Source organism: Fusarium oxysporum, chromosome 5 (genome assembly GCF_000149955.1).
Source record: "Fusarium oxysporum f. sp. lycopersici 4287 chromosome 5, whole genome shotgun sequence".
In the NCBI taxonomy this organism is placed as follows: Eukaryota; Fungi; Ascomycota; class Sordariomycetes; order Hypocreales; family Nectriaceae; genus Fusarium; species Fusarium oxysporum.
Window position 1 is genome coordinate 1,343,343 of NC_030990.1, and position 22,055 is coordinate 1,365,397.

Here is a 22,055-nt window from a genome sequence, read left to right on the forward strand (position 1 = left end):
CATCTAGGAAGTGAAGAGCACAATTCAAGAGGCATACAGCCTAGGGCACCCGTCACTCTATTGCATGGTATATGGCAGAGCCGCGTTGATCTAACCCATCCACATTATTATCACTGCTTAAGTCGCATTTGCCTTCTTCGCCTCCTCCTCCTCTGCCGCAGCAGCCACTTCGGCCTCAATCCTACGCATCTCACACACTTCGCACTAATCAGCTGAGACATTCTCGGTGATACACTCATTAGTGGTCTCGCATTTAATACCCTGGCTCGACTCAGGAAATTCCTTGAGTTGCTCAGTGCCACTTATAGCTCGCTGGCATTGTGCACAGTCGTACTTGGTGCAGGTCAGGACACACATTATTATAAGAGGTCGGTAACTTGAAGATGTTGATTTGCAGTAGCTGTAAGCTTTGTTTTTTATTTTCTTGCCAATTTGAGTTCCTGTTGTCTGTGGGAGCAATGGCTTTTATACTAGATACTGGCCGTGATTCAGACATCTTGCTGCCATATGTTGGCTGTAGTTGTTTCTTTTCAATTTTACCTCGTGAGCTTGAGATATGACGCAGTGAAACACCTGCAAGAATCGGTTTGTCATACTCGGTAGCTTCAACGCGTGGTAAACATGCTTCATCATTCGATCCTCGTCTTGCTTTGGGTTCGTATAGACCTCTAGTTGTAACCAAAGGCAATAGTTGGTGCTGTTGGCAAACCCCCTCACATATATCAGTACTTTCAATCAACTTTACTGTTGACTGAAGCTCGTTCTTGCGTATAATTGTATTGATTTACGTTGTATGTAATAATTCCCGAATAGGATCTGTAATTAACTGAAAGAGTAGAAGATGTTTAGTGTCTCATGCGACGGCTGCGAGTGCTTATACGAACATGATTCATCCTAACAAAACATCACAGCTACGGTGTAAGTCAGCCACCCAGAAAACGAGAAATACCACGAAGAACCTTGCACCTACCCTATCATATGTACTACAATCATCACTGTCGCAATATAATGACCGAGTGTTACCACGCCGCTTCCAGCATCGGTTGAGTCAAGCATACCCTACACCGCGAAGTGACGAACTTTGAGTGCCGATAATGCAAAACTTATCAGCCATGGTAAAAAGATGTTTGAAACACGAAAAAAGGGAACGAATTAGCCCACTACATACAAGTAATCCTGTCTGCCATTCTGCTTAGCTACCTCTGTGTCATGTCCCGATCATCAGCCCATGGATTGATACATCCACCTGCAGTCACCAAAACCACACACTTCACGAACACTTACTGAAAGCTCATTCCAGATACCCCGGATATCACATCCAATCAAACAGACTCTGTTCCGGTCCCTGAAACTTGAGTATCTGGATTCAGTGTCAAGATCTCGCCGAAAGTCAATCGAACCCTCGAAATTCCGACATCCAGTCACAGTCACACCACAGATTGCCTGAGCCTTCCCGAGCTTCTCCGCAGCCGCCATCGGCTGCAAAGAGATCACGCCAACCGTGGAAACGAGAATTTTTGGGCCAAAGAGACAAGACAAATTTCCATTTCAAAACCCCCCCTTATGCTTTGTTGAAAACCTTTCGCACGGGGAAGCGCATCCTTTCAACCCTGACCCCTGAGACAGCAAAATCAGTCGATTCGTACAGGGGCACAGATGAGATACATCACCTACATCGCCCATCCATTCACTGCCGAGAATACATCGCCGCAAGTGAGAGTACAACGTCGACTTGAACATCTAACAATCACCGCGAGTCATCAGTCGCAAATTAATGATGCAGACATGACAAAGTGATATGATAGGTTATCCAAATCGTTTCTTCGATGCCTGGCCATCTCCATGAGCCGTGTCCGCTCCAGTAGCCCATTCAATATGTTTTTTGTGAAGCACAGAAGCGTGATTATCATGCTCTGCAGCAGGGGTGACTCTTGTGGGCGTGAGACGCCTGCGTTTAGACAGGCGTAGCTCTGATATGACAGGTGAGTGATCGGGCGACAGTCGAATTCACATGACAAGAACTTTCTTGCGATCTTCCATACGGACGGCACATGAGTCTCAGGAACTGATGCGGCCCCATATCATGACAGTATCTTTGGTCAAAACATGACGATACGGTGTGCATAAAAAAAACGCGCAAATCGCAGTTCACTGCCGCATTTGAGGTGAACGAACAACCATGTAGTTCACTGCCGATTTATCTTGACTCTGTCAGTTTTCTGTTACGAATAATCCTCGGCAAATACGACAATATATGCTGAAACGGTCAAGAAAGGCCTCTGTTGGCATGGTAGTTTCGCGATTCTTACCCCAAGAGGCATAAAAGCAGACATATACTGGCCGCGTGATGCCATAGCCGATTATGACAGGTAATGAATCGGGGTTCTCCATTATCGAGACACTCCATATAGTAAGATTTTCAGGATTGCGTCGTATCGTCTCCTCGTTTATTAGAAGAGGAGGGTGAAGTTGCATCTCGAGAATCCTCCATGTCCGAGAATAACTGTCAAATCCCAAAACACAACTGTCATCGGAGTCTGGGACTAGAACAGGAAGTGATACCGTTCCATAAACGGCAGAACTTGCGAATTCAGTACGGGACGAGCCGAAGTGCTCGTCGACAGGCCCTTCTCGGTTGATCGCTTGACCCCCCGGATCCCGAATGCTTGGGTTGACAGAACGCTTGCTCTTGTCCCCTGTTATTTCCCGGCCTGTCCGAGATCTGACACGAGCCTTATTTGCTTATGTGTTTTGAAGTGATCCAAAATATCATCAGCTGGCGACCATCAGTCCCCCGAGAAAGTAGAACAGTTTGTTTGTTGAAGGTATCGTGCCAAGACTAGGATCTCTGATTCAACAAGATGGGGGATCGCGACCAGGGCGCTTGGAGATCGGGTCTCGGGACCATGTGAATAATGACACAGGCATATCAAGTCTTGGTGAGCTTTGCGAAGGCTATCCACCTGCAAAAGTTGTAGAGGCGAAGGCTGGAACTCAAGTTTCGTGGGGAGGACCCTCTTCTTGGTAAACGCGATGTCACCTCGACACCTGTTCAGACCCTGGTTGGCTCCGCACCACGTCTCCCACAAGCTCCAACCAGAGCCTCCAAGATCGAATCTTGCATGCATGTTAATTACAGTCAGCTGAAAAGGTTTACTCATGAAGCGTCACGATAGGAGACATGACATCCCTATCTTTTTGGCGTTTAGCCACGAATGTCGACCGCGCACCCTCGGGACCGAAAAAAAAAAGTAATCACAAGCGAGTTTGCAATAACCTTGGCACAAAACAATGACCACGAGGAAAGATCGTACATGCGTGATTACCCCGAGAAGGGGGAAACAACGACATTTCCTTTCTTTGTTGTCTCTGAAAGCAAGTTATACAGCCTGCACAAAGCCATTTTCGGACCCATAGGCGTTCTGCCCCTTGCGTCGGGGAGTTAGAGCCACAATAAATCAATATTGGAACCTCCCATCTTGCATCATTTCGATGCAGATTAAGTTGAACCCCGAAACAGAAGTATGTAAACAGGAGTAGAAGGTCGGACTCAAACAGGAGGGCACCGATAGATTTCGGGCACTCCCTTCGGAGATTCATACGCGAATAACGACTCGAGGTGCCTTCGTCTGGGCTTTTCTCGTCGTATGTCACAAATCATAGCGACACCCGCCCTGGATGGATCTTGGAGGGATCTAGGTCTCTGGCAAATGGCGGCCTTGTGTTCTGGTTCGCCCGGATAGCACATGATCCGTGGAAGTGGAAAATGAGTACTCATCAAAGGGCAAGACATACTGCATATCGCTGTCGTACATACTCGATGTTGTGTTCAGAACATCTTTCTCCTGGCAGTATCCCAGACTACTGGGTCATGTAAAAATATCGCCACTGTATGTGAGGCTAAACTTTCGCCTCGTCGCCCTGCTTTTAGCATTCGCCCTGCTGAACATCATGAAGTTTACCATGGCGAAGTAAGGCTTGAGACTACTTTACGATGTTGTCTTGAACAATTGGCTCTGGTGTTATCGATACCGGGGCGTTGGGGAAAACGTCGGGATCGGGAAAGGGCAAAGAGGCGCATGAGCCACGATCTCAGTATGTTGGAACCCAGATGCTTTCTTCACTCACCTGTGGCGTCAGTTGAAGTCCCTGACCTGGTTGATCTTGTTCGGGCATTGACACCCCCTCCCAAGAACCCAAAAGAATGCATCGCTGAAATGTGATAAATGATCGACCTCAGCAGGTCGAAGTAGGGTTGAGTAATCTACCAGCGGCTTTAGTCGCGAGGAGGGGCTGGGTTGACTAACCGGGTCCCCTCCCCTAGTTGGAGTTGGGCTTCCTCTAACAGGATTGGAGAGCTGAAGAGAAAAGAGACGAGAAGAGAATCCATTGACGCCATTGGTCTCTGGAAATCCTTAGGGGCACTTTAACCAGCACTAGGGGTATGAGTTCGTTACATCGCGATTCGACTCAGAAGCTTGCATTTGTATGGTGGTGTAAGTTAAAAATTTTTTTTTCAAGGTTAGGGCTTCTTTCGTTTGACGGGATATGCTGTGCGTCAATCGAAAGACATGTCTGGCGTTGACTGTCGTTGAATTGATGGATTGATTGATCGATAGATTGATTGCTTGCGTGATGAGTATGTGTAGTGGCTACACCTCACCACAATCACAAGCGTTTGGCTAAGGGTTTCTTTTGGCGATTCAGTTACAGTGGCTGTATATTGAAATGTCGACTCGTCATCTCGTCATGATTGTTTGTGGTATTGCTTGCGATTCTGTGGTGGGCAGTGGCCTATGATCGTCGACTGATCCTTGGCGGGGCACTTCGAGTTGCGCTGATTGTTTGGTTGTGTTGCTTTGTATGCTGCTCAACAGGGGAAGAGATGAGATCTTGCAGCAAAAATGACGGGGGCCTGGAGAGATCCATGGCATCGATCCTTGGGTGGTTACCCTAGTTTCCAAGAATGTCTATCAAATTCAGACGCGCTCAGTTCAAACTGAGGCTGCGGCAAGACGAGAGCATGAGATGACCAGGATCGTTCACGAATCCGACTCCTCTCAGCTCGTTAAGGAATACCGTAGATGGTTTAGCAAGGTACCCGATGGAGTCGTCATCTGCAACTGTGCCCTTAACAAAATCAGATATCATCTCTCACCTACAGTAGGTGGCGCCCTCTCTGTTGCGCTGCGGCTGACTCGGATTCTCCGCTTAAAGGGGGGCTCGATGGCCAGCTGATGAGATGAAGAGATGAAGAGATAATGCAGACGTAATACTTTGCGCATTAGGGGAAGTGTGAGTTCCGGCAGATGTCATTCATCATATCTCGCGCATTTTAATCTTTGTGGTGGGTGGCAACCAAATGGACGGGCCGCGATGTGCCTGCTGTTGGTTGTTGCAGTCTTACCTTAGCCTGGGAGTCTGAGCTTCTTATGCGATCGATCTTGCTTCTTCTCCCGACAGTCTGGTTTGTGGCAACTGCCTTACAGTAAAGCACCGACCTTTTTTTCGTCCTCACCTCAGATCATATCGGAGCAGAGACAAAACATCAGGTGGATCACTGACTCTTTCTCTATGTGCGCCGTGCACACTCACCCAGTCCCTTCCGGAAGGGACGAACCGTTGTCCGTAGCTCAAGGCTCAGTGCTCATTACTGAGACGCTTTCAGACTCCTCTTAATGGGTCCCCTTTACAGGGGAAGATATCCCATAGGCCCTTCAAAGAATTCGTATAGGACCCATGCATGCCCTGTTGTCAATCAATGTCTGTGTGTCAAAATACCACCCAAAAGAGAGCACAAAAAACGTAAATCCCGTCTCGGCCCGGAAGGCGCGGGTTCGACTTAAGTTGTTGCGCGCTCAGACTCGGAGAATCCATCTGGCTGGAAATACATCTGCCGAACGATGATGATTTTGCTTGCTTTTTTGTCCCAATACATTCCATATCTTCGATAGTTCCGTGTCTTGAATCTGCAACACAATTTGATCGCGCGATTCGAACCAGAATAAAAGTCTAGCCCTCAAGGTTTATGCAAGTGATGCCCGAGGGATCTTATTGCGCGAATGGTGAAGAACCATATCTCGAGGTGCTAATCACTAGGAATGAGTCTCTCCTGAGACAAGAGGCCCGTTGCAAGAACCAAGGCCGCGGATCACGATCCGAGTAATAGATGCAAATCATCTATCTCTATGATCCAATCGATGGCTTACACTTTTACTGCGCCGCAGGAGAGAGTTCAAGCCTTTTCAAGGGATGGTCTATTGAAAAATTATCCAGCCGGAGTACCTATACCAAAATGACGTTGGTGTTTTGGGGGATCTCCTTCTACCAAGGGCTTGGGACAGGTGTGCGACACCAAGAGGCAGCCTATCCAATCTTCTCTGGGATGTCATTGTCAGCTGCAGATGACACTTCAGTCACTCCATTGCAGCAGACCTTGTCCTTGTCTTTGTTTCTACTGCACAGGCAACTTGTTGGCCATGTGTATGAACGAGGCGCAAAACCGTGCGCGCGCGCCACAGCCCAGTTGAATTCATCCCACGCTGTGCCGTTTCAATACAGATTCTGTGACATGCATAGCTGGTAGTAATCCATTCGTGCTAAAAACGCTGACCGACAAATTTCAGCTCATCCTATCTTGCCGCCGTGTAGACGAGCAACCATTTCATGCATCATATCCATCATTCAAGTAGGTATTCAGTTGTTCTCGCTACTATGGCCATTTCTGATTCATGCCTAAAAAGCAAAAGCACGCGCGGGAACGGCCACTGCGGCCCCAGATTTAGCCGCCCGTTTCCCTAATCAAGGCTCTTCCCGCGGACGCCCAAAAACGGGTCGATGTCGAGCTTCATTTTTTACAAAAGAAAAGGTTTAAGTGCCAGATCGAGCCGGCTTCACCGACGGCGTCATGCTGATTAGGGGTGATGCTTGCGAATTTTGGCGATCAAACATGACAACCTAAACTCCAGGGCAGGGGAGGGAAACAAAGATCTGCCAGACGTGAAGATAGGATCAGATAATGCAGGGCCCTAAAGATATCGCTGCTACTGTTACAACGCGCGGGTGTCCAGCTCGCAAGCTGATACTCTTCGAGGAACCAGCGTTACAACGCGTCTCTTTGGGCAGATACGACGTGGTATTGATTTACTTCGCCCGAGGATCTCATCAAGGCTAATCTCTGGACCCAGTCCTGTGGGTCGCTAGAGTCTCTTTACGGTGAGGACAGCTCGTATCAGGAGCAGGCGGTGTCTTTAAAAGACTAAGGCTTTTTCGAGGGCTGTAAGGGATTGTTGGTAAATGAGGCGGGTAGTCAGTCTCAATCATCTGTGGATAACAAGTGATAGATCAACTAAGGCTGATGCCAGCCACAGCATGGATTGCGGTATAAACCCTGACTTCAGACTAGGAATAAGGAGTCAGAGCTTGCTCTCCGGTAGGGCGATGATAGGGGTTCATGGAGATCACAATGCAATGCCTATGGCGTATATGATGGGCCAGCAGGGAACGATCAACACCTTTTTGCCCAGGTGTCGCAAATAAGGTTCATGGCCAACTATAGAGCTTTCATTATGACTATCAAATATACTCTCGCCTAGTGTGCACTACTGACTACGGGCCAAGCGGTAATCAAGCCGGTTCCCTTGGTCTGAAACTCCCACGTCAATCTCCCTTGCAGAATCTCCCGAAACCAGATCCTGCGCCGTTACAAAGATCACAACCCTGAGTAACCACCTCCCTTACCTGATTGTGATGATACAGACTGTGGTATTCATACCCTACAACAGGTTTTCATGGTCAGCGTCATGGTGGGGATACCCAGCATTTCTGTTACCTCCTGCAAGGTACCGCTGCGACCTTGGCCCTTGGGAAGCTGGGTGAGCGACCCGATTACCATCCCAGCCCAAGCTCAAATCGGTCACCTGGGAGCCCGCTCCATCGCCAACCTGGCTAATTGCCGCGGGGTTACATTGGCGCAGTGCCTATCTTGGAATTGCTGACCGAGGATCTGAGATTCGCCAGAAATGACAGGTCGCAAGAACCCAGCTGCTTGGACTGAACCAAGCAGGGGCTGTTGCAGGATAATTGCGTAACTCTCGTTATAGGGTCACAACAGGGCGAAAGAGTAAGGCATTTTGCATATTTGTTAGCTAGATAATGACGAAAATGAGGGGAGTTGTGTGGTTCAGGATCGTCACTGGGGATTTGACTGATTTTCTAATAATACTCGGTACCTAGTGTAGCCGATACGCCTTATTGTTGTGGTTTCTCAACTCACAATACGCACTGACGTTGGTGTGCCAAACCGACAGATGCAACGTCCAGGATGTTCGACAGCCTCTGCAGCCTTAGCAGGTGCCCTAATTAATTGAGCTCCCCTTAGGCTGAGTCCGTGTGACTCTCCCGTTTCCCCCGCGCTTCTTTGGCATGCCGTTTCCCAATTTTGCCCTTCTCGGTAATCCGTAGCTTCAGTCTATCAATCATACTAAACCCCGATTTTCTATTAGCACGAAGAGCAGTAACGTAACAGGAACTGGGCAGCAACTATTACTCGCTAGCGCCAGATCCTTAACTTCAAACTCCCGATCTCTGCTGGCAGTGCCTACGGCAACTTTACTCTTCTCCGCAGCTCGATAAACCTGTCAGTGACAAATTTTCAGCACCTGACTGACGTTGGCTGGTGATCCCGGTGACGCACTCAAAAGCATTGGTTTGAGTCTGAAGTTGCTCAGAGCCATGTTGAAGATCGCCAAGGCTAGACGCCGCTCAGCCAGGGTCCCCTGTTAGCGGGACCCGACACCACGGTGGGATGTGTTGCGCAATGACCTCCTCGGGTCTCTAATTGAGAGATCTTACTAAACATACCCCTATCGTGGAGACAACTGGCCAGCCAGCGGCAGTCCCCGACAGCTGGTAGCAACTAAAGGCCGAGCCGCTGTCCCGCTGTCAAGGCTCGCGAGCAAACAGAGCTAAGAACAACGCTGTGGGCAAATAATGCACCCTGCTCTTACACAGAGAGGACCACCACAACACTCTTGAAGCGACCAAAACAGCAATACAATCGTAGCGCACTGCGTACCAAGCGCATAAAGCCCTGTGAGGAATAAACTACGGCTCCCTCTGTTCCGGGAGCTACCGCAAGCGGTGATGCACCAATTGTGAGCCTTGAATATCTCCCGATCTGCCGTATCAAGCTTCCGCCTGTGCTCCGATCTTCCGGTCTTCCAGTACCGAACGATCGGGGCCACAAGATCCCGAAACCGAAAACTTCCCGGGCTTACCCTCTCCATCATCAACTTCAGGCCAAGCTTCTGCTATCAGTTGTTCATTTCTTATTTTCGAATGCTCATGCAGGATTTGTCGTAATGTAGCATCCTGCTTACCCAGAAATAAACATCAAGGTCAGGGAATAAAGCACGGAGCATCTGCGGGCTGGTTCCTCATGCAAACATCTCCGGCGCTGTTTGAAGTCTGCGTCGTAGAGCATTGCCCTGATCTGTTAACTGGGATGAGTACGGAAATGAAAGCGTCAGCTACAGGAGTTTTCGCGCTGTCATTTTTTGAACAATCCACATTAGCTCTAGTTGACAGAGCTAGAAGAGCTGTGCGCCAAAAGAGAAGATGGAAGAAGAGGGGGAACGAAACAGAAACAGTGAACAAGGATTATGGTATAACGCAATCCCCAATCAACCCACTCCTATCTTTGTTAGCTCGCAAAAGTTACTGAAGTCATCCTTGGTAACCTTGGCCGTGTTTCTGGCCTGACACACACACGAGTTATGGGTTTGGCTGCACCCTCAAGCGTTCCGATGTGGTGGGTTCGCTCCTTTGTCGAGACTTTGGTTTACTTTCACACCATGGCCAGCGCAGGCAGTCGAATCAGAAACATCAACATTTCAGCCTGGTGGCTTCTGAGGCTATTCTCGATCCTTGACATGTCAGTTTCTCATCACTGCCTACGCACAATTACGCTTGGCAAGCCTGATACAATCGCTCGAATCAAAGTATCGAACAGCCTGTGGAAAGACTCAAGTCTTGAACAAAACATTTTGACGTGAGCGGCTTGTCACTGGGTGAAGTTTCTGCAATAGTATCTACTCATGCTCTGTATGTGTTACGTTCCTGCATTGGAGCAGATAGCTGAACGTTAGTGCCAGATCTCGACAACCGCAGGGCCAGGGCTTCGAAAATATCGGATTAGCATCACTCCTGCATGCGTAGGCGCACCATGACTTGAAAAGAAAACAAGGCTTGGAGGTTTTAAGAGGAAGAAGGGGGATAGAAGATTCTAAATTGGGCTGAGATGAGCGTTTGAGAAAAGTTGGAACCTGACAACTGATGAAGCTCGATGAAACGTTCCTGTTCATTATGCACATCCCAAATGTGCATACTTGAAGGGCTGCGTGAGGCTCGGTCGTTGGAAAGAGCAAGGGTCCAACGCTGCAAGAATTACATGCAGACTTTACCTGTTTCTCGCAGCCAGCTGCAGGTGTATTTATTGCATGCTATTGAGCTTCATGCAAACATGGCGGGTGTGGGTGTGACTAGATCTTGGCAGCAAGGGTCTCTTCATGGGTCATGATCCCGCCAGGAAACGTTGAGTTGCGGGTGAAGGGCTTCTATTGGCCAGACAGCCATCTTCTCAATCCGAGGCTGCTTTGATGATGGTTTCGCAGAGGATTGGAGCGTATCGTGGACGAAGTAGGACTTCGTCAATCTGTTCGCTGAGCCGCCTGTCCTTGAACAAGATGGATGCCCGCATTTTGGACTGTACTGCCCCGTCTTGTCATCTGAGATGAAATTCATGGTCCCGCTTCGTCAGTCCTGGATTGTCAGGGCTGAATTATCGTCGGTATCTTCCTTATCCCTCGACTGGGATCATGTTTATGCTCACATGCTCCATGACCGGTCATTTCCATCATGGTGATTTAATTTGAGACGAGTAGTTAAGTGGATGACAGCCCTCATTACTTCACCAAAGACCGACCTTCTTCACAAAAAAACTGGAAGCTTGGCCATATAAGAATTAGGAAGTAAAAGCTCCTCAGTTATGTTTACAATAATGGCTACACTTCTAAAATCATGGTGGCTGCGCCAAATTTCGTCACATTCACGCCTTTCTTGACAAAGATTTACTCCATTGAAGCCAACAAGAGTATGCCATTAAGAGAGTCCGATGACTTGTCTAGAACTTGTAGATCGAATGATTTGTAGATTTCGACATCCACTGTGACGATAACGGGGATAACGCGGCGTCTGCAGAGTTAGAATTGAGAAAAGTCGGTTCGGGGTGGGTTCGCCGGCCGGTCTCTGTTGCGGAGGACGGCCCCCGCCGTGTATTGCCGTCCCCATGGTCCCCAGAACTGCCCTGAACTGGAGTCCATAGAGACCCCTGGCAATGATGACCCCTGTCTGGCACCCAGCTTGTCCTCAGTCTTTTTCTCGCTGTCTGCCTTATGGGCTTTCAAATGCAATTCCGCACTTGAACAGTCTTTAGCGAGAGAAAGACCGCCCTTTATTTTTCGACCCGGCTCAGTCTTGATCGTAAAAGTTGAGAGAGAGCCATCATAGTCAGACGTTGAGTCTAAGACGATCTGCCGTGTTCAGTCCACATGGAACAACCAATCAGCAAAAGGATCTCTAATGTTCCCAAAGCTCTGGGAGCTCCTCGAAGCCATTGGCTAGGATCATGTGCGCCCAATGGTAAGCCTCAATAAGCATGAACCCGGGTAGTGCGGCTTGTCGCCGCACAGCCGCGCTCTTGTTTTGAGCAAACATCTAATGTTAGAACCTCGAGGGCCAGGATAAGAAGGTCAGAATTTGCAGGTAGTGCAAGGACCGGGTGTCGGGAATTGCCAGCGAATATTGGTCTCGAATTGCGTTGCAACTTATGCCTGGGCAGCAATAAGTCTAGCGCATCTGAGGCAATATTGACGATACCGATGTGATACGTCAATCAAGTATAAGAACTTGTTGAAGGGCTCGCGGTAGTCAGAGATGGACGGCGCCTGCGTAGCGCAGTGTTATTGCCCCTGCTGTGTTGTAACTGTTCCTGACTCCTGACCATCCCCTCGTAAAACACCCTTGCTTGAACCCTGGTTGGTTTCAAAGGCTCTTCCTCTCAAGCTTCCCCAGATATGGCAATAGTAACTCCCTGGGTATCATCACGACTCTACTGTTCTACAGGCAGTTCACCACAAGCCTTTTGCAGCTCTCCCTCGATACCCCTTATGGCAGGGTAACTCAAACAAGACAAATCCGGCAGCCAAATAACTAAGGTTGGAGTGTATTACCAGGCGTTGAGTACAGGGGAATCGAGTAGGTGAATCGTGTCTCTTACAGCTCACTGCCAATTGTCTATTCAAAAACCACAAACCAGATTGGATTGGCCTCCAACAAGGCTACCAAGTCGAGGAAATAGCGATTGCGCATGGCCTGTTGTGCTGCCCCGCCGTCATGGCAAACTGAATGGCTCACGATGTTGGAGCTTACCAACTTTTGTCTTGTTGCGAAAACAACGATCGCTGGCCAAGGTGAACGTAACAACCCCCACGATTGACCTGAGGTGCCGTGCCTCACTCAAGCGCAGCTCACTAGGGTTTGAGCGTCCATATTGGGAGACCATGATAACCTGATGGCTCAGTTCTGCGCTACTTTTCCCCCTTCTACTGTTGCTTTGCGAGATTCTTCAGCCCTTCCAGAGTCCAAGGCCGGAAAATCGAGATTTTGATGCAGCGAGATCCAAGTCCATCAATGGTCCATTCAGGAGTCGTGGTGAAATGATATATCATTTTCTGTTCCGTAACTTCAGAGGGTGGCTTTATCTCGGAATAGATTCAGGCCATACACCCCCCTTCCAATGGCCTTGTGAGAAGGACAAGGGTGCCCACTTAGACTAGATGTCCCTGTTTTCTCATCGGCCGAGAAAACAACGCCGTTCCGTTGAGGGACACCGTTATGAGCTAATATGGATGACCATTCATAACTGCCATGATTGTGTCCCGTGATTTCGATAATACTGAAAGGCTGAGACGCTTTGACCAGGTGTTACCAGCATGTCGGAGTTCAGTGTGTTAAATGCTGTTTCGTGCCTCTGATAATCTCGTTGGGCTACAGTACCGAAGGCCAGGGGGGAGAGAATCAAGGTTGAAGTACCTACAAGATCGCTGCTGTGAAACTCAGATTATCGTGATCAAGTAGAGCTGTAGTACAACATAACATGTGGGGTCCTTGGTTTGTCCCAGGTCTGTGATTGTTGGTGATACTGTGTTTTCTAACCAACAAGACGAGATGGACAACCCAAGCTTGGGTTACGTGATGGCATTTCAAAACTGTCTACGGAGTAGGGCGAAGGTCAATGCGAAAGGGTACAATCTTTCCGTCTGCACGTGCTCAATAATGAAAAGCCCCGCGACTGAGGCATTAGGTAGCACATTAATAAGTGAACTGGCGGGCAACATGTTGAATGTTTCGAGGTGCTCTTTCGATTGGCTCGCATGATGGTGAGTGAGAAACGACCTTCCGCAGTTGTGATTGAACAAAAGAAAGAAGCATTATCCCGGCTTGTACGCAGTGAATGCGTGCAAACGCAACACGACAACCCTGGACGCACGGCCTTTCAGCTCCAGATTCGCTACTGGTCCTGAAATCACAGGAACCAAGCGAGCATCTGCACCCTGGTAAACCTGAGAGAAGCATTCACACAATTGTCTGTCCCTTGGGTGAGAAATCTCCTGTGCTGAGTGCCGCTCGTATTTCGTAGACGTTGAATAAGATAGGTACCTAATCATCCAGATTACAGCTGGCCTGTGCTGTTCCCTGTATTTTATGGAAAAGAGTGCATTGCTGCCGGATATTGCCCGGACATGAAATAGGAGAATAACTGCCGTGCATGCAGTTCCTGAAGGGCTCTTTTAAATAAGGCATACCTCGTGTTGTGGGCTGGTACGGAAGACAGGACTCATTAGCCCCAGAGTGAAGGATTAGCGAAAAACAATCTATTCCGCCTCGCAACACAGGTATTGGCTTCTTTTTTTTTTTTTTTTTTTTTTGCATACATCTATGATACTGGACTGGGTCCTGAGTCCCCGTGAAGGAATTAACAGCGGCTGTCCCGGGATTTGGGGCCTCTGTTTGATTGCCGGCCCCTGACCTGGCTTAGGTTAGAGAACGGGTATTGAGAACAGACGTGAATGACAACAACCGTCAGCTTCCTCTACCCATGTTAGTTAACAACTTCCTCCATCTCCTCATAGCCATGGCAAACCGTAGGGTAGTGCAGTGTCGTGGAAAAAGCGACAACCACGTAGCCTTCACCACAAGAGCAGGAATGAACCAAAGCTTCGCTGTTTGTAACTTAGGGTAAGGAAAGAGAGAACATTGCCGCTGATAACGGAGCGGTTGTATGTATCCAGGTCCCACAACTCAAGCTCATATCAATAGTCAACAATCATGTCCTGTTTCGACCCAATTGTCTTACAACGGCTACCCTAGCCTCAAGCCTCTGAAGTGCTAACATTAGTCTGGCGGAGCCAAAACTGCTACGAACGTTTGACCGTTGTGTTCGCATTTGTCTCCAGGAACCATCTATGCCAACTGACCCAGCGCCACTACTGTACGTACTCAGAAGAGGCGCTTCACATACCGTCCCGCCTTCATACTATCTAAAGAGTAGAGGAGACGACGCCTCATGACGATGATGGAATCGACTGAATGGCAATTCATCATCATCGACAGGTGGTTATGCGGCGTAGGTATGTATGGTATACGCAAGGGACTCGATGTTGGCCAGCCTTACCATAACCAGCTGCAACAGTACTTGTTGATGTCTCTTTCCACGCCCGGAACAACTCCGCATAGCACAAAATTGCACACCTCACCTGACTGGAGTTTCTGGGATACAGGACAGAATCCAACGGCTGAGAGATTGCAAAACGGTCCCGAGTAAAACCTCAATTTACCGCTTCACGATGGGCAACAGGATTAATGGGCCCGCAGTGCCCAGTTCAAATCAGCAGGCCCTGTTGGCAGCGGAAGCCGCCGTCACATTGTGCACCTGAAGGAAGAACACAGCTCGAAGACACGGAGCCGCCTTGCGGATCCCATAATATGAACCTGTGGTGGATGCAACTCGAGACTCATGACAGTTTCCTGAACGTTGTATTCAATGATTGACCAGATTTGACTCTATCATAGCTCAACTAGCGAGCAAATCATCACAACTGCTGAACGTCAGAGTCAACATCGCCAGAATTATTGGACTGAAGCATCTCACAAGCTCAGTCAACGGCTCTTAACAGATCCCAGAATCCATCAGCAACAGTAACTGATGTCTGCCGATGCCAGCAACCGGCTCCAGCAGCCGGGTATCGCGCTGAAGCTCAAACACTACACCGGCGGCGTCCGGCTGGGCGAGGCCTTGGTGGAGAGGATGAAAAATTCGAGATTATGTCCCGGGGTTCAGGGATATCCCTTGGAGTCATTCAGTCATGGTTGTTCCTGAACACACACCTGTGGCCTGTGGACACCCCTCCACCCCTTGTCCAAACTCCAAGCCCTCCCCCCAGGAGCGGCGTCCTTTTTAGCGCAAAAAGACCCTTGTCAAGATCCCGCATCCCAATGCCACACCCACGTCTTTAAACTTGACATCAAGTCTTCAAGATGAAGAAGACGGCTTTATTATACAGGTTTGGAGCCGACTGAGTTGAACCTCAATCGCGGCTTCAGACTTGGAGCATAACTTGAGCTGGTTCTCAAGTAAAGACTCTAAAGGGAGAACATCGAACCCTCAGGACCAATCCCTATTTCACTTTCATCAACCTGGCGGCCGCCCAAATCGATGGAGCCAAGTGAGATCGATTTAGCATTGAGAAAAGAGAGAGATCAACTCAGCTCTCTCCCATGGAAATTTCCGGGGGACTGTTTCCCCTTGCTGATGTTCACTACTAATGTCTCAACTGTGGCTTTGAACCTGGCTGGTTCAGATATCAAAATGATAGAGACAACTACTTCGGGTCCAGTCTAGATAGAGGAGCTAGACATGGATTAGTTTTGCCCATCTCCCCAAAAGCAAGCTCTTGTTCCTCACCCCTCCGTTTGATCACCTTTTCGACCCAGAAACCCCATCCTCACTCTGGTTTTGCGGCGCCCTGACTAGATCGACCACCCACCCCCAGCCCATGCCCATGCCTGGTACCCGCGCGTGGGGAGGGGTTTGAAGCTCTCAGTCTAAGACGCAGGCCAGCTTATGACGAGACCCGGGCTACCTTCTGTTACAATCCCAGGGCCTGGTCACATAGAGTACTAGACTTGGTAGACCCGCCTTGAAGAGGATCTCCGACCTTTACCGTTCTATTGGCTCCAAGATATTTTGACCCTTGTCGCACATCAACTTATCTTCTGAAGCTAAAGGATATATACTTGGGTCTTTCCTCTGAATTTCTGAGCCATCTAGTCAAGTTTGTCCCCCAAAGAACCATACCCAGGACTTGAAAACTTTATACAATCTCTTCTTTCTACATCATATCTATTCTTCTATTATATAGTTCGGGTCCCTCTTGTCGCCTTCATACACTCTGCTCCGGCCCTTCTTGATCATCTCAAGCAATACCAAGTCTTTCTTGACTTACTCCGTTTGAATCAGTCTAAGCAACAGAACCTACCAGTCTTGCTTTGAGAGCAGGACTGATCTGAACTGGCAAATGGCCCTTACAGCTCAATCTTCAGACGCTCCCAACTGGGGACGCTGGTCGCAACAACTTCCGGGCGACTATGCTATGATGGCATCTCCACACATGCTTCCTTTTGACTCTCGAGCCACCACTACTGGTCCTCTCCAACGACCTGTCATGGCACCTTACATGGTTCATCCACCCTACAGTTCAGGTCCAGTGAACAGCCTCACAGCACCTCACTACCAGGTTCCCAATCCCTACCAATTTGGAGGATATCAAGGCCCGCCTACGCCTCCGCACCACTCAACGCCTTTCAAAATGGAATACAATGATCGCCGACCTATGGGACATGATAACGACCACGGCCGAATGCCCTCTTATTCTCGGGAGATGAAGTACACATATGCCGAACAAGCACCTTCCCCGGCACGGAGCGATTCACAAGCCTCGACTGTCAGATCCTCGGGCACCAACCCATCTATGGGCTCAAAGACTATCACCTCCAACGAAACTCTCAACCCTGGTGATCAGATCAACTTCGAAACAGAAGTGGATGAGCTGATGAAAGCCATCCAACGCAAGGTAGACCTGCAAGTCGATACAGTACAGCAGCCACTCACTCCTGGAATGTCTCCTGTCTCCGAAGCAAGCTTTGAAAGTCAAGGAACACCAGGTCCTATGGATAGCAAGACAGCTCGAAAGAGATATCGCTGTGATGGCCCCAATTGCCAGAAGAGTTTCACCCAAAAGACCCATCTCGACATTCATCGCAGGACACACACTGGCATCAAGCCATACGTGAGTGAGAACCTCCATGACCGATGACTTTTAACTAACACCTTTAGAACTGTGACTTTCCTGGCTGCGACCTGACCTTCTCTCAACTTGGCAACCTCAAGACTCACAGACGTCGTCACACTGGCGAACGCCCGTTTGCTTGCGACAAGTGTGATCGCCACTTTGCTCAACGTGGCAACCTTCGCGCCCACCTACAGACTCACCAAGGCCTCAAGCCCTTCATTTGCATTCTCGACGATTGTAACAAGACATTCTCACAACTTGGAAACATGAAGGTATGTGTTGATGGCCCCTGAAATAGATGATGTTCTAATCAGTTGTTAGACACACCAAAATAACTTCCACAAGAAGACACTCAAGAAGCTTACAATGAAGTTCGCCAATATCATTGCCTCGGGCGAGGAAGTCTCCGAAGCCGATCGCGAGCTTTTCGAATACTTCGCCGCGCACTACAAGAACAGCAACAAAGGGATCAAGGGTAGAGGAAAAGCCCGCACGGTTGCTGACCGCAAGGCCAAGACATCCCAGTCTCCTCCTGCCAACACCATGACAGCTGTGCCCCAATATCCTCTTCCTCAAATTGCCCCAACACCAGTGACTCCTCACGGACTCCCTGTATCGGGCAGCCTCGCTTCTTACAGTGTGACTCGAGGCCAGCCCGGTCCTATCAACCACATGTCTCGCCAGACTCACACTGGTGGCTATGAGGTGTATGACATACAAGGTCATCACCACATCCAGCCACCGAACAACAACGGCATGTTATATGAGACCGGTAGCACGCGCGAAATGGGCTACCATGGGCGCATGTACTGAGAACTCATCGTTCGTATCATGAGACGGAGCTACCGCACAACTTGAATATGACTCGGCAGCGTCACGCATTTCATTTCACCAAATTTTATAACAGTACTACCATACGGGAGGCACAACAGCGGTTTTATTTTTAAGAAAGAAAAAAGCAGAATTTACAGAAGCGCGGGTGTTTTAAAAGGAGTTGAAAAATTGGACTCTTCTAGAGGCCACAACGAAGCGGTTGATTTTCTTTGGGTGGTTGTCTGAACACAATGATGCAGGGGATTCGCCCTTACCTTTCACTTTTTGCTATTTTGATACCAATTGCATCAAGCCCTGCCGAAGCCTCTCCGGTTTCCTTCATTTAAGGACAGCTTGGCTTATCGTTCTATTAATTGGCGGTCTTTGTAAGGGGATGTAAGGGAGCGGGTGGCTTGGTTCATGATTTACGGCGGTCTAGGAAAAGGAGGTTTTATCTGCCAGAGAAGTCTTGTCTTTTTCTTGTTTCTTTCGTCTCCTCAGTTCTTCGTCTTTTCTTTACGGTTGTCCAAACGCGAGTGTACGCACTGGCTTCAATTGCTTTTTGGAGTTGTATGAATGGATATACCATGGGTTATTAGACCATTTTACGAGCGTTCGTATACTGAATATCGAGTTACTGGACTCACAATTAGATGGCAGCATCTGAAATAATGAAATGGGAGCAAAAAAAGGTCGAAAGTAGCCACAGGGGGGCGAAATCGAGAAATTGGCGTCAAGATAGTAGATAATATGAATTTAACAAACATATTAGAAGAAGAACACTCCAGAGCCTTTCACTATGACCAAAGACGTTTCGATTGACAAACAGACAGATAAACAAACAAACAAACCAGTGCGAGACATCACCGCTAAGATGGGGATGATTGCTGGCATCTAGCATCGTAGGCTCAAATAATAACGGCGTCTTTCTGGACCTTTCCAGCCCGGAACAAAACAACCGAACTGAACTGTTTTAGCCATAACCACCTCAGTGCCAGCCATTAAAGGAGTAAGGAAAGAGTACATGGCAAAGACGATTGCTTTGGAAACCTGTCACACAAGCTTTGTAGGGGCACATGATAGCAGAATTCTTCAAAAGGACCCTCTAGTCTAAGTCACTGACTGCTGATCAAGAAGGCGGGGGATCACAAGTAAAACCAAGACACGGATGCCCCAAATTAGGAACCTTGGGGCTGTAATGCTGCCCAAGTCATCAGAGAGAAATTGACAAAGCTGAGCCGAGCTGTAAGGCCTCAATGGAGGATGATGATCCTGGTGCCGAGATCGAGTTATCAGGGGCTCAGATGGAGATGAGTGATGAGAGTCCAGGTACAGTATGGCTAATGTTGTCTCGCCTACAGTTGACGTTTGTCCATATGAAAAGAGGCACTGCTCACTGTGGGGAAAAGACATCCATGAGGAAAAGGACATACCTAAGTGAGGCACCGAATGACCACGCATATTGGCAGAATGCAAGAGATATTGTAGGGGCTGATATGAAAGGTGAAGATGCCATGTGAATTCATGTGATGGTGATGCACATGCCGTTTGCTATTGAAACAAGTTACAACTCATGAACTGAGGTTTCTCGGTTTCTTCAGACTGACTGCCCACATCCAAAGAACTTCGAACTATCGCAGAGAGCAATAACTGTTTTATCCATAGCTCACAATTACAGTAACGCTCCCTCTACATAGCATGCGTACAAAATGCAGACTGATGTAGATTAGGGCTGCATACCTCTCTTTCTGGCTTTGATCGACAAGCCCCCCTCCCCTAAAATTCACCGCCCCGCCTCTACTCTCTTCTCCCCCTCTCCCCTGGATGGCCAGCTTCTTCCAAAGAGCCCAGCAAACTCACATGAAAATGGATCTACTCTCATGCACACGCACATGAAGCCTCATTTCGTACCTCTGCATCTCAACTATGTGGCAGAGCACTTTGGGTGGGATCTTCCCTTCACCGCCGTAGATAACGTTGCAATGGCACGGCCCGTCGTGTCATTGTCCGCCATTCCATTTTCCCTCCAAGTTTTAAAGAAATGAGGCTTTGCTGATCTCGAGGGCCGTAGATGCAAGGCATGCAAGTCGAAGTGGGTTTTCCTTTTTCGCCTCCACAAAGCCGTTGATGCTGCTTGTGCACACAATGCACGTTCCTTGTAATGTGTATGTGCTCTAGATGCAAGATGGGTTTCTGCTGGGGCTAAGATCGATGCGCCTAGACCAGAGGCTGGAGACGTTGGTTCTAAAGGCCGTTGCAGGGCTGGCTGAGACGGGGAGTGCAGGCGCAGATACACACGCAAGCGACGTGTATGATCCATTCATTGTCCACATAAGACGGCCGTTTCATCGGAGTGGCAAGATACACAGACAAGACGAGGCGGGAGACAACAAAGACAAGACAGTGAGACCCAAAGGAGCAAGTAACTAACATTCGCGTATCAGTCCCGCCGTGTCGAAACCTGAAGTCAGCCCGAGACTGGCCTGTTGTGGACTTGGCTGCGCATGCACTCGATGCATACCATGTCCATGTCCTTGCCTATTTCTCAACAATTCGATATGCAAGGGAGTTGTGTTTTCTGTACGCATACGTAGGAATGCGTAGATTTGTATGTATATGTGCATGCATGTAGAAATTCTTCAATAAAAGCCGTACCGGTACTGCACTGACCGACCCGCGGTGATGTTTTGAGGCCTAAAGCGGACGAAGAGTGCAACAATCTAACCTCCATGTAGCGTTGAGACAAACAAGATGTTGTCACCGCTCTGGATCTCATAGGCCTCCTCACCTTCGAGCTCCCAGTCTGCATCATTGATCAGAACCAGGATACCTGGTCGACTGATTGCCACCCCTATTAGCGACAAAGACAATCAAATGAGGTAGGAGAAGAACTGGAGTGTTTTTCGAACCAACACGGCCGTGGCCATGGTCAAGGGGAGTGTGTATAGCGATAAGAAAACATAAACGGAGATAGAGAGTAATCGGTGGCCAAGACGTACAGGTGGTTGTCTAGAACAAAAAGATCTTTGCGAGAATCATCCATGACATTCTGACATAGATGGTCGATCAAATACGCGATGTCAACGGGTTTCCCGTCCTGATCTGCCGCGGGAATGGTCAGAGCATGCTGCCTCTTGTTGGAGAAGAGCATCTCCAGGCCGCCACTGCAGTGCCACAATGTTAGCTCAGTGAACAGGATGGCCAAGAAAAAGCAAAGAGATCGAAGAGAGTGCAGAGAAGAGACTCGTTGGAAGCGAGAATCCAGGCACAAGCGTGGTTCAGGTGGACACTCCCGTCAGGAGAAAATTTGATAGCGCAGAAGGGGGTGGGCTCGAGTCTGAGTCTGAGTCTGAGTCTGAGTCAAGACCGTGCAAGCGGGAGCTGATAGATCATATAATACATGCAAGATGAAAATCTTGGTGAAGCGACTTACGAGAACTCGACGTCGATGTTGAGCTTGGGGGCCGATGTCGATTCAGCCATTGTGACAGAGATGTGCAAGCTGAAGCGAAGTGACGATCTGGGAGCGTGATCCTGATGCTACTGCTGTCAACTGGTCGTGACTTTGCTTTTGCAGTAGTGGATAAAAGGTGATCCCGAGGTATTGGTTGGCGGTAGCGAAACTGTGTCTAAGGTATCAAAGAGATGTGGTGTAAGAGGCTAACTATTACCCTTTTACAATGGAAACGCCAGGTTTTCTGTCCGGCAACGAGAGGAAGATGAGTAAACCAAGAGGATTGTATCGCGACTGAGAATGTTTTCACTGGTGTC

The 22,055-nt window shown here is 48.7% G+C and overlaps 7 protein-coding genes across 7 annotated transcripts; 2 read left to right on the forward strand and 5 right to left on the reverse strand.

Moving 5' to 3' along the window:
* Positions 1-117: 117 nt before the first annotated feature.
* FOXG_18134 (uncharacterized protein) lies at positions 118-357 on the reverse strand (the record flags this gene model as incomplete). The annotated part of the gene is made up of 2 exons (XM_018398180.1): positions 118-197; positions 261-357. 2 exons carry the CDS (start codon positions 355-357, stop codon positions 118-120), a joined length of 177 nt encoding a protein of 58 aa, XP_018234355.1.
* A 6,661-nt stretch (positions 358-7,018) lies between these two features.
* FOXG_18135 (uncharacterized protein) lies at positions 7,019-7,262 on the forward strand (the record flags this gene model as incomplete). The annotated part of the gene is made up of 2 exons (XM_018398181.1): positions 7,019-7,135; positions 7,188-7,262. 2 exons carry the CDS (start codon positions 7,019-7,021, stop codon positions 7,260-7,262), a joined length of 192 nt encoding a protein of 63 aa, XP_018234356.1.
* Positions 7,263-7,591: 329 nt separating this feature from the next.
* On the reverse strand, positions 7,592-7,894 carry FOXG_18136 (uncharacterized protein; the record flags this gene model as incomplete). Its single annotated transcript, XM_018398182.1, has 3 exons — positions 7,592-7,645; positions 7,741-7,775; positions 7,846-7,894. 3 exons carry the CDS (start codon positions 7,892-7,894, stop codon positions 7,592-7,594), a joined length of 138 nt encoding a protein of 45 aa, XP_018234357.1.
* Positions 7,895-12,319: 4,425 nt separating this feature from the next.
* FOXG_18137 (uncharacterized protein) lies at positions 12,320-12,708 on the reverse strand. Its single transcript, XM_018398183.1, has one exon. The coding sequence runs from the start codon at positions 12,620-12,622 to the stop codon at positions 12,452-12,454; it is 171 nt and encodes a 56-aa protein (XP_018234358.1). The 5' UTR covers positions 12,623-12,708; the 3' UTR covers positions 12,320-12,451.
* Positions 12,709-15,977: 3,269 nt separating this feature from the next.
* On the forward strand, positions 15,978-19,071 carry FOXG_01564 (uncharacterized protein). Its single transcript, XM_018378433.1, has 3 exons — positions 15,978-17,468; positions 17,516-17,743; positions 17,793-19,071. The coding sequence occupies exons 1-3, from the start codon at positions 16,698-16,700 to the stop codon at positions 18,282-18,284; spliced, it is 1,491 nt and encodes a 496-aa protein (XP_018234359.1). The 5' UTR covers positions 15,978-16,697; the 3' UTR covers positions 18,285-19,071.
* Positions 19,072-20,208: 1,137 nt separating this feature from the next.
* FOXG_18138 (uncharacterized protein) lies at positions 20,209-20,604 on the reverse strand (the record flags this gene model as incomplete). The annotated part of the gene is made up of 1 exon (XM_018398184.1): positions 20,209-20,604. One exon carries the CDS (start codon positions 20,602-20,604, stop codon positions 20,209-20,211), a length of 396 nt encoding a protein of 131 aa, XP_018234360.1.
* A 400-nt stretch (positions 20,605-21,004) lies between these two features.
* On the reverse strand, positions 21,005-21,767 carry FOXG_01565 (ubiquitin-like modifier 1; the record flags this gene model as incomplete). Its single annotated transcript, XM_018378434.1, has 3 exons — positions 21,005-21,122; positions 21,284-21,448; positions 21,718-21,767. 3 exons carry the CDS (start codon positions 21,765-21,767, stop codon positions 21,005-21,007), a joined length of 333 nt encoding a protein of 110 aa, XP_018234361.1.
* Positions 21,768-22,055: the final 288 nt, after the last annotated feature.

Excerpts from the sequence above, each read along its gene's own strand:
- FOXG_18137 (XM_018398183.1), bottom strand. The coding sequence starts at position 12,622 with ATGGTCTCCCAATATGGACGCTCAAACCCTAGTGAGCTGCGCTTGAGT.
- FOXG_01564 (XM_018378433.1), top strand. The coding sequence starts at position 16,698 with ATGGCCCTTACAGCTCAATCTTCAGACGCTCCCAACTGGGGACGCTGG. Across the intron at positions 17,469-17,515 it reads ACACTGGCATCAAGCCATAC|AACTGTGACTTTCCTGGCTG; the intron begins GTGAGTGAGAAC and ends TAACACCTTTAG. Across the intron at positions 17,744-17,792 it reads CACAACTTGGAAACATGAAG|ACACACCAAAATAACTTCCA; the intron begins GTATGTGTTGAT and ends ATCAGTTGTTAG.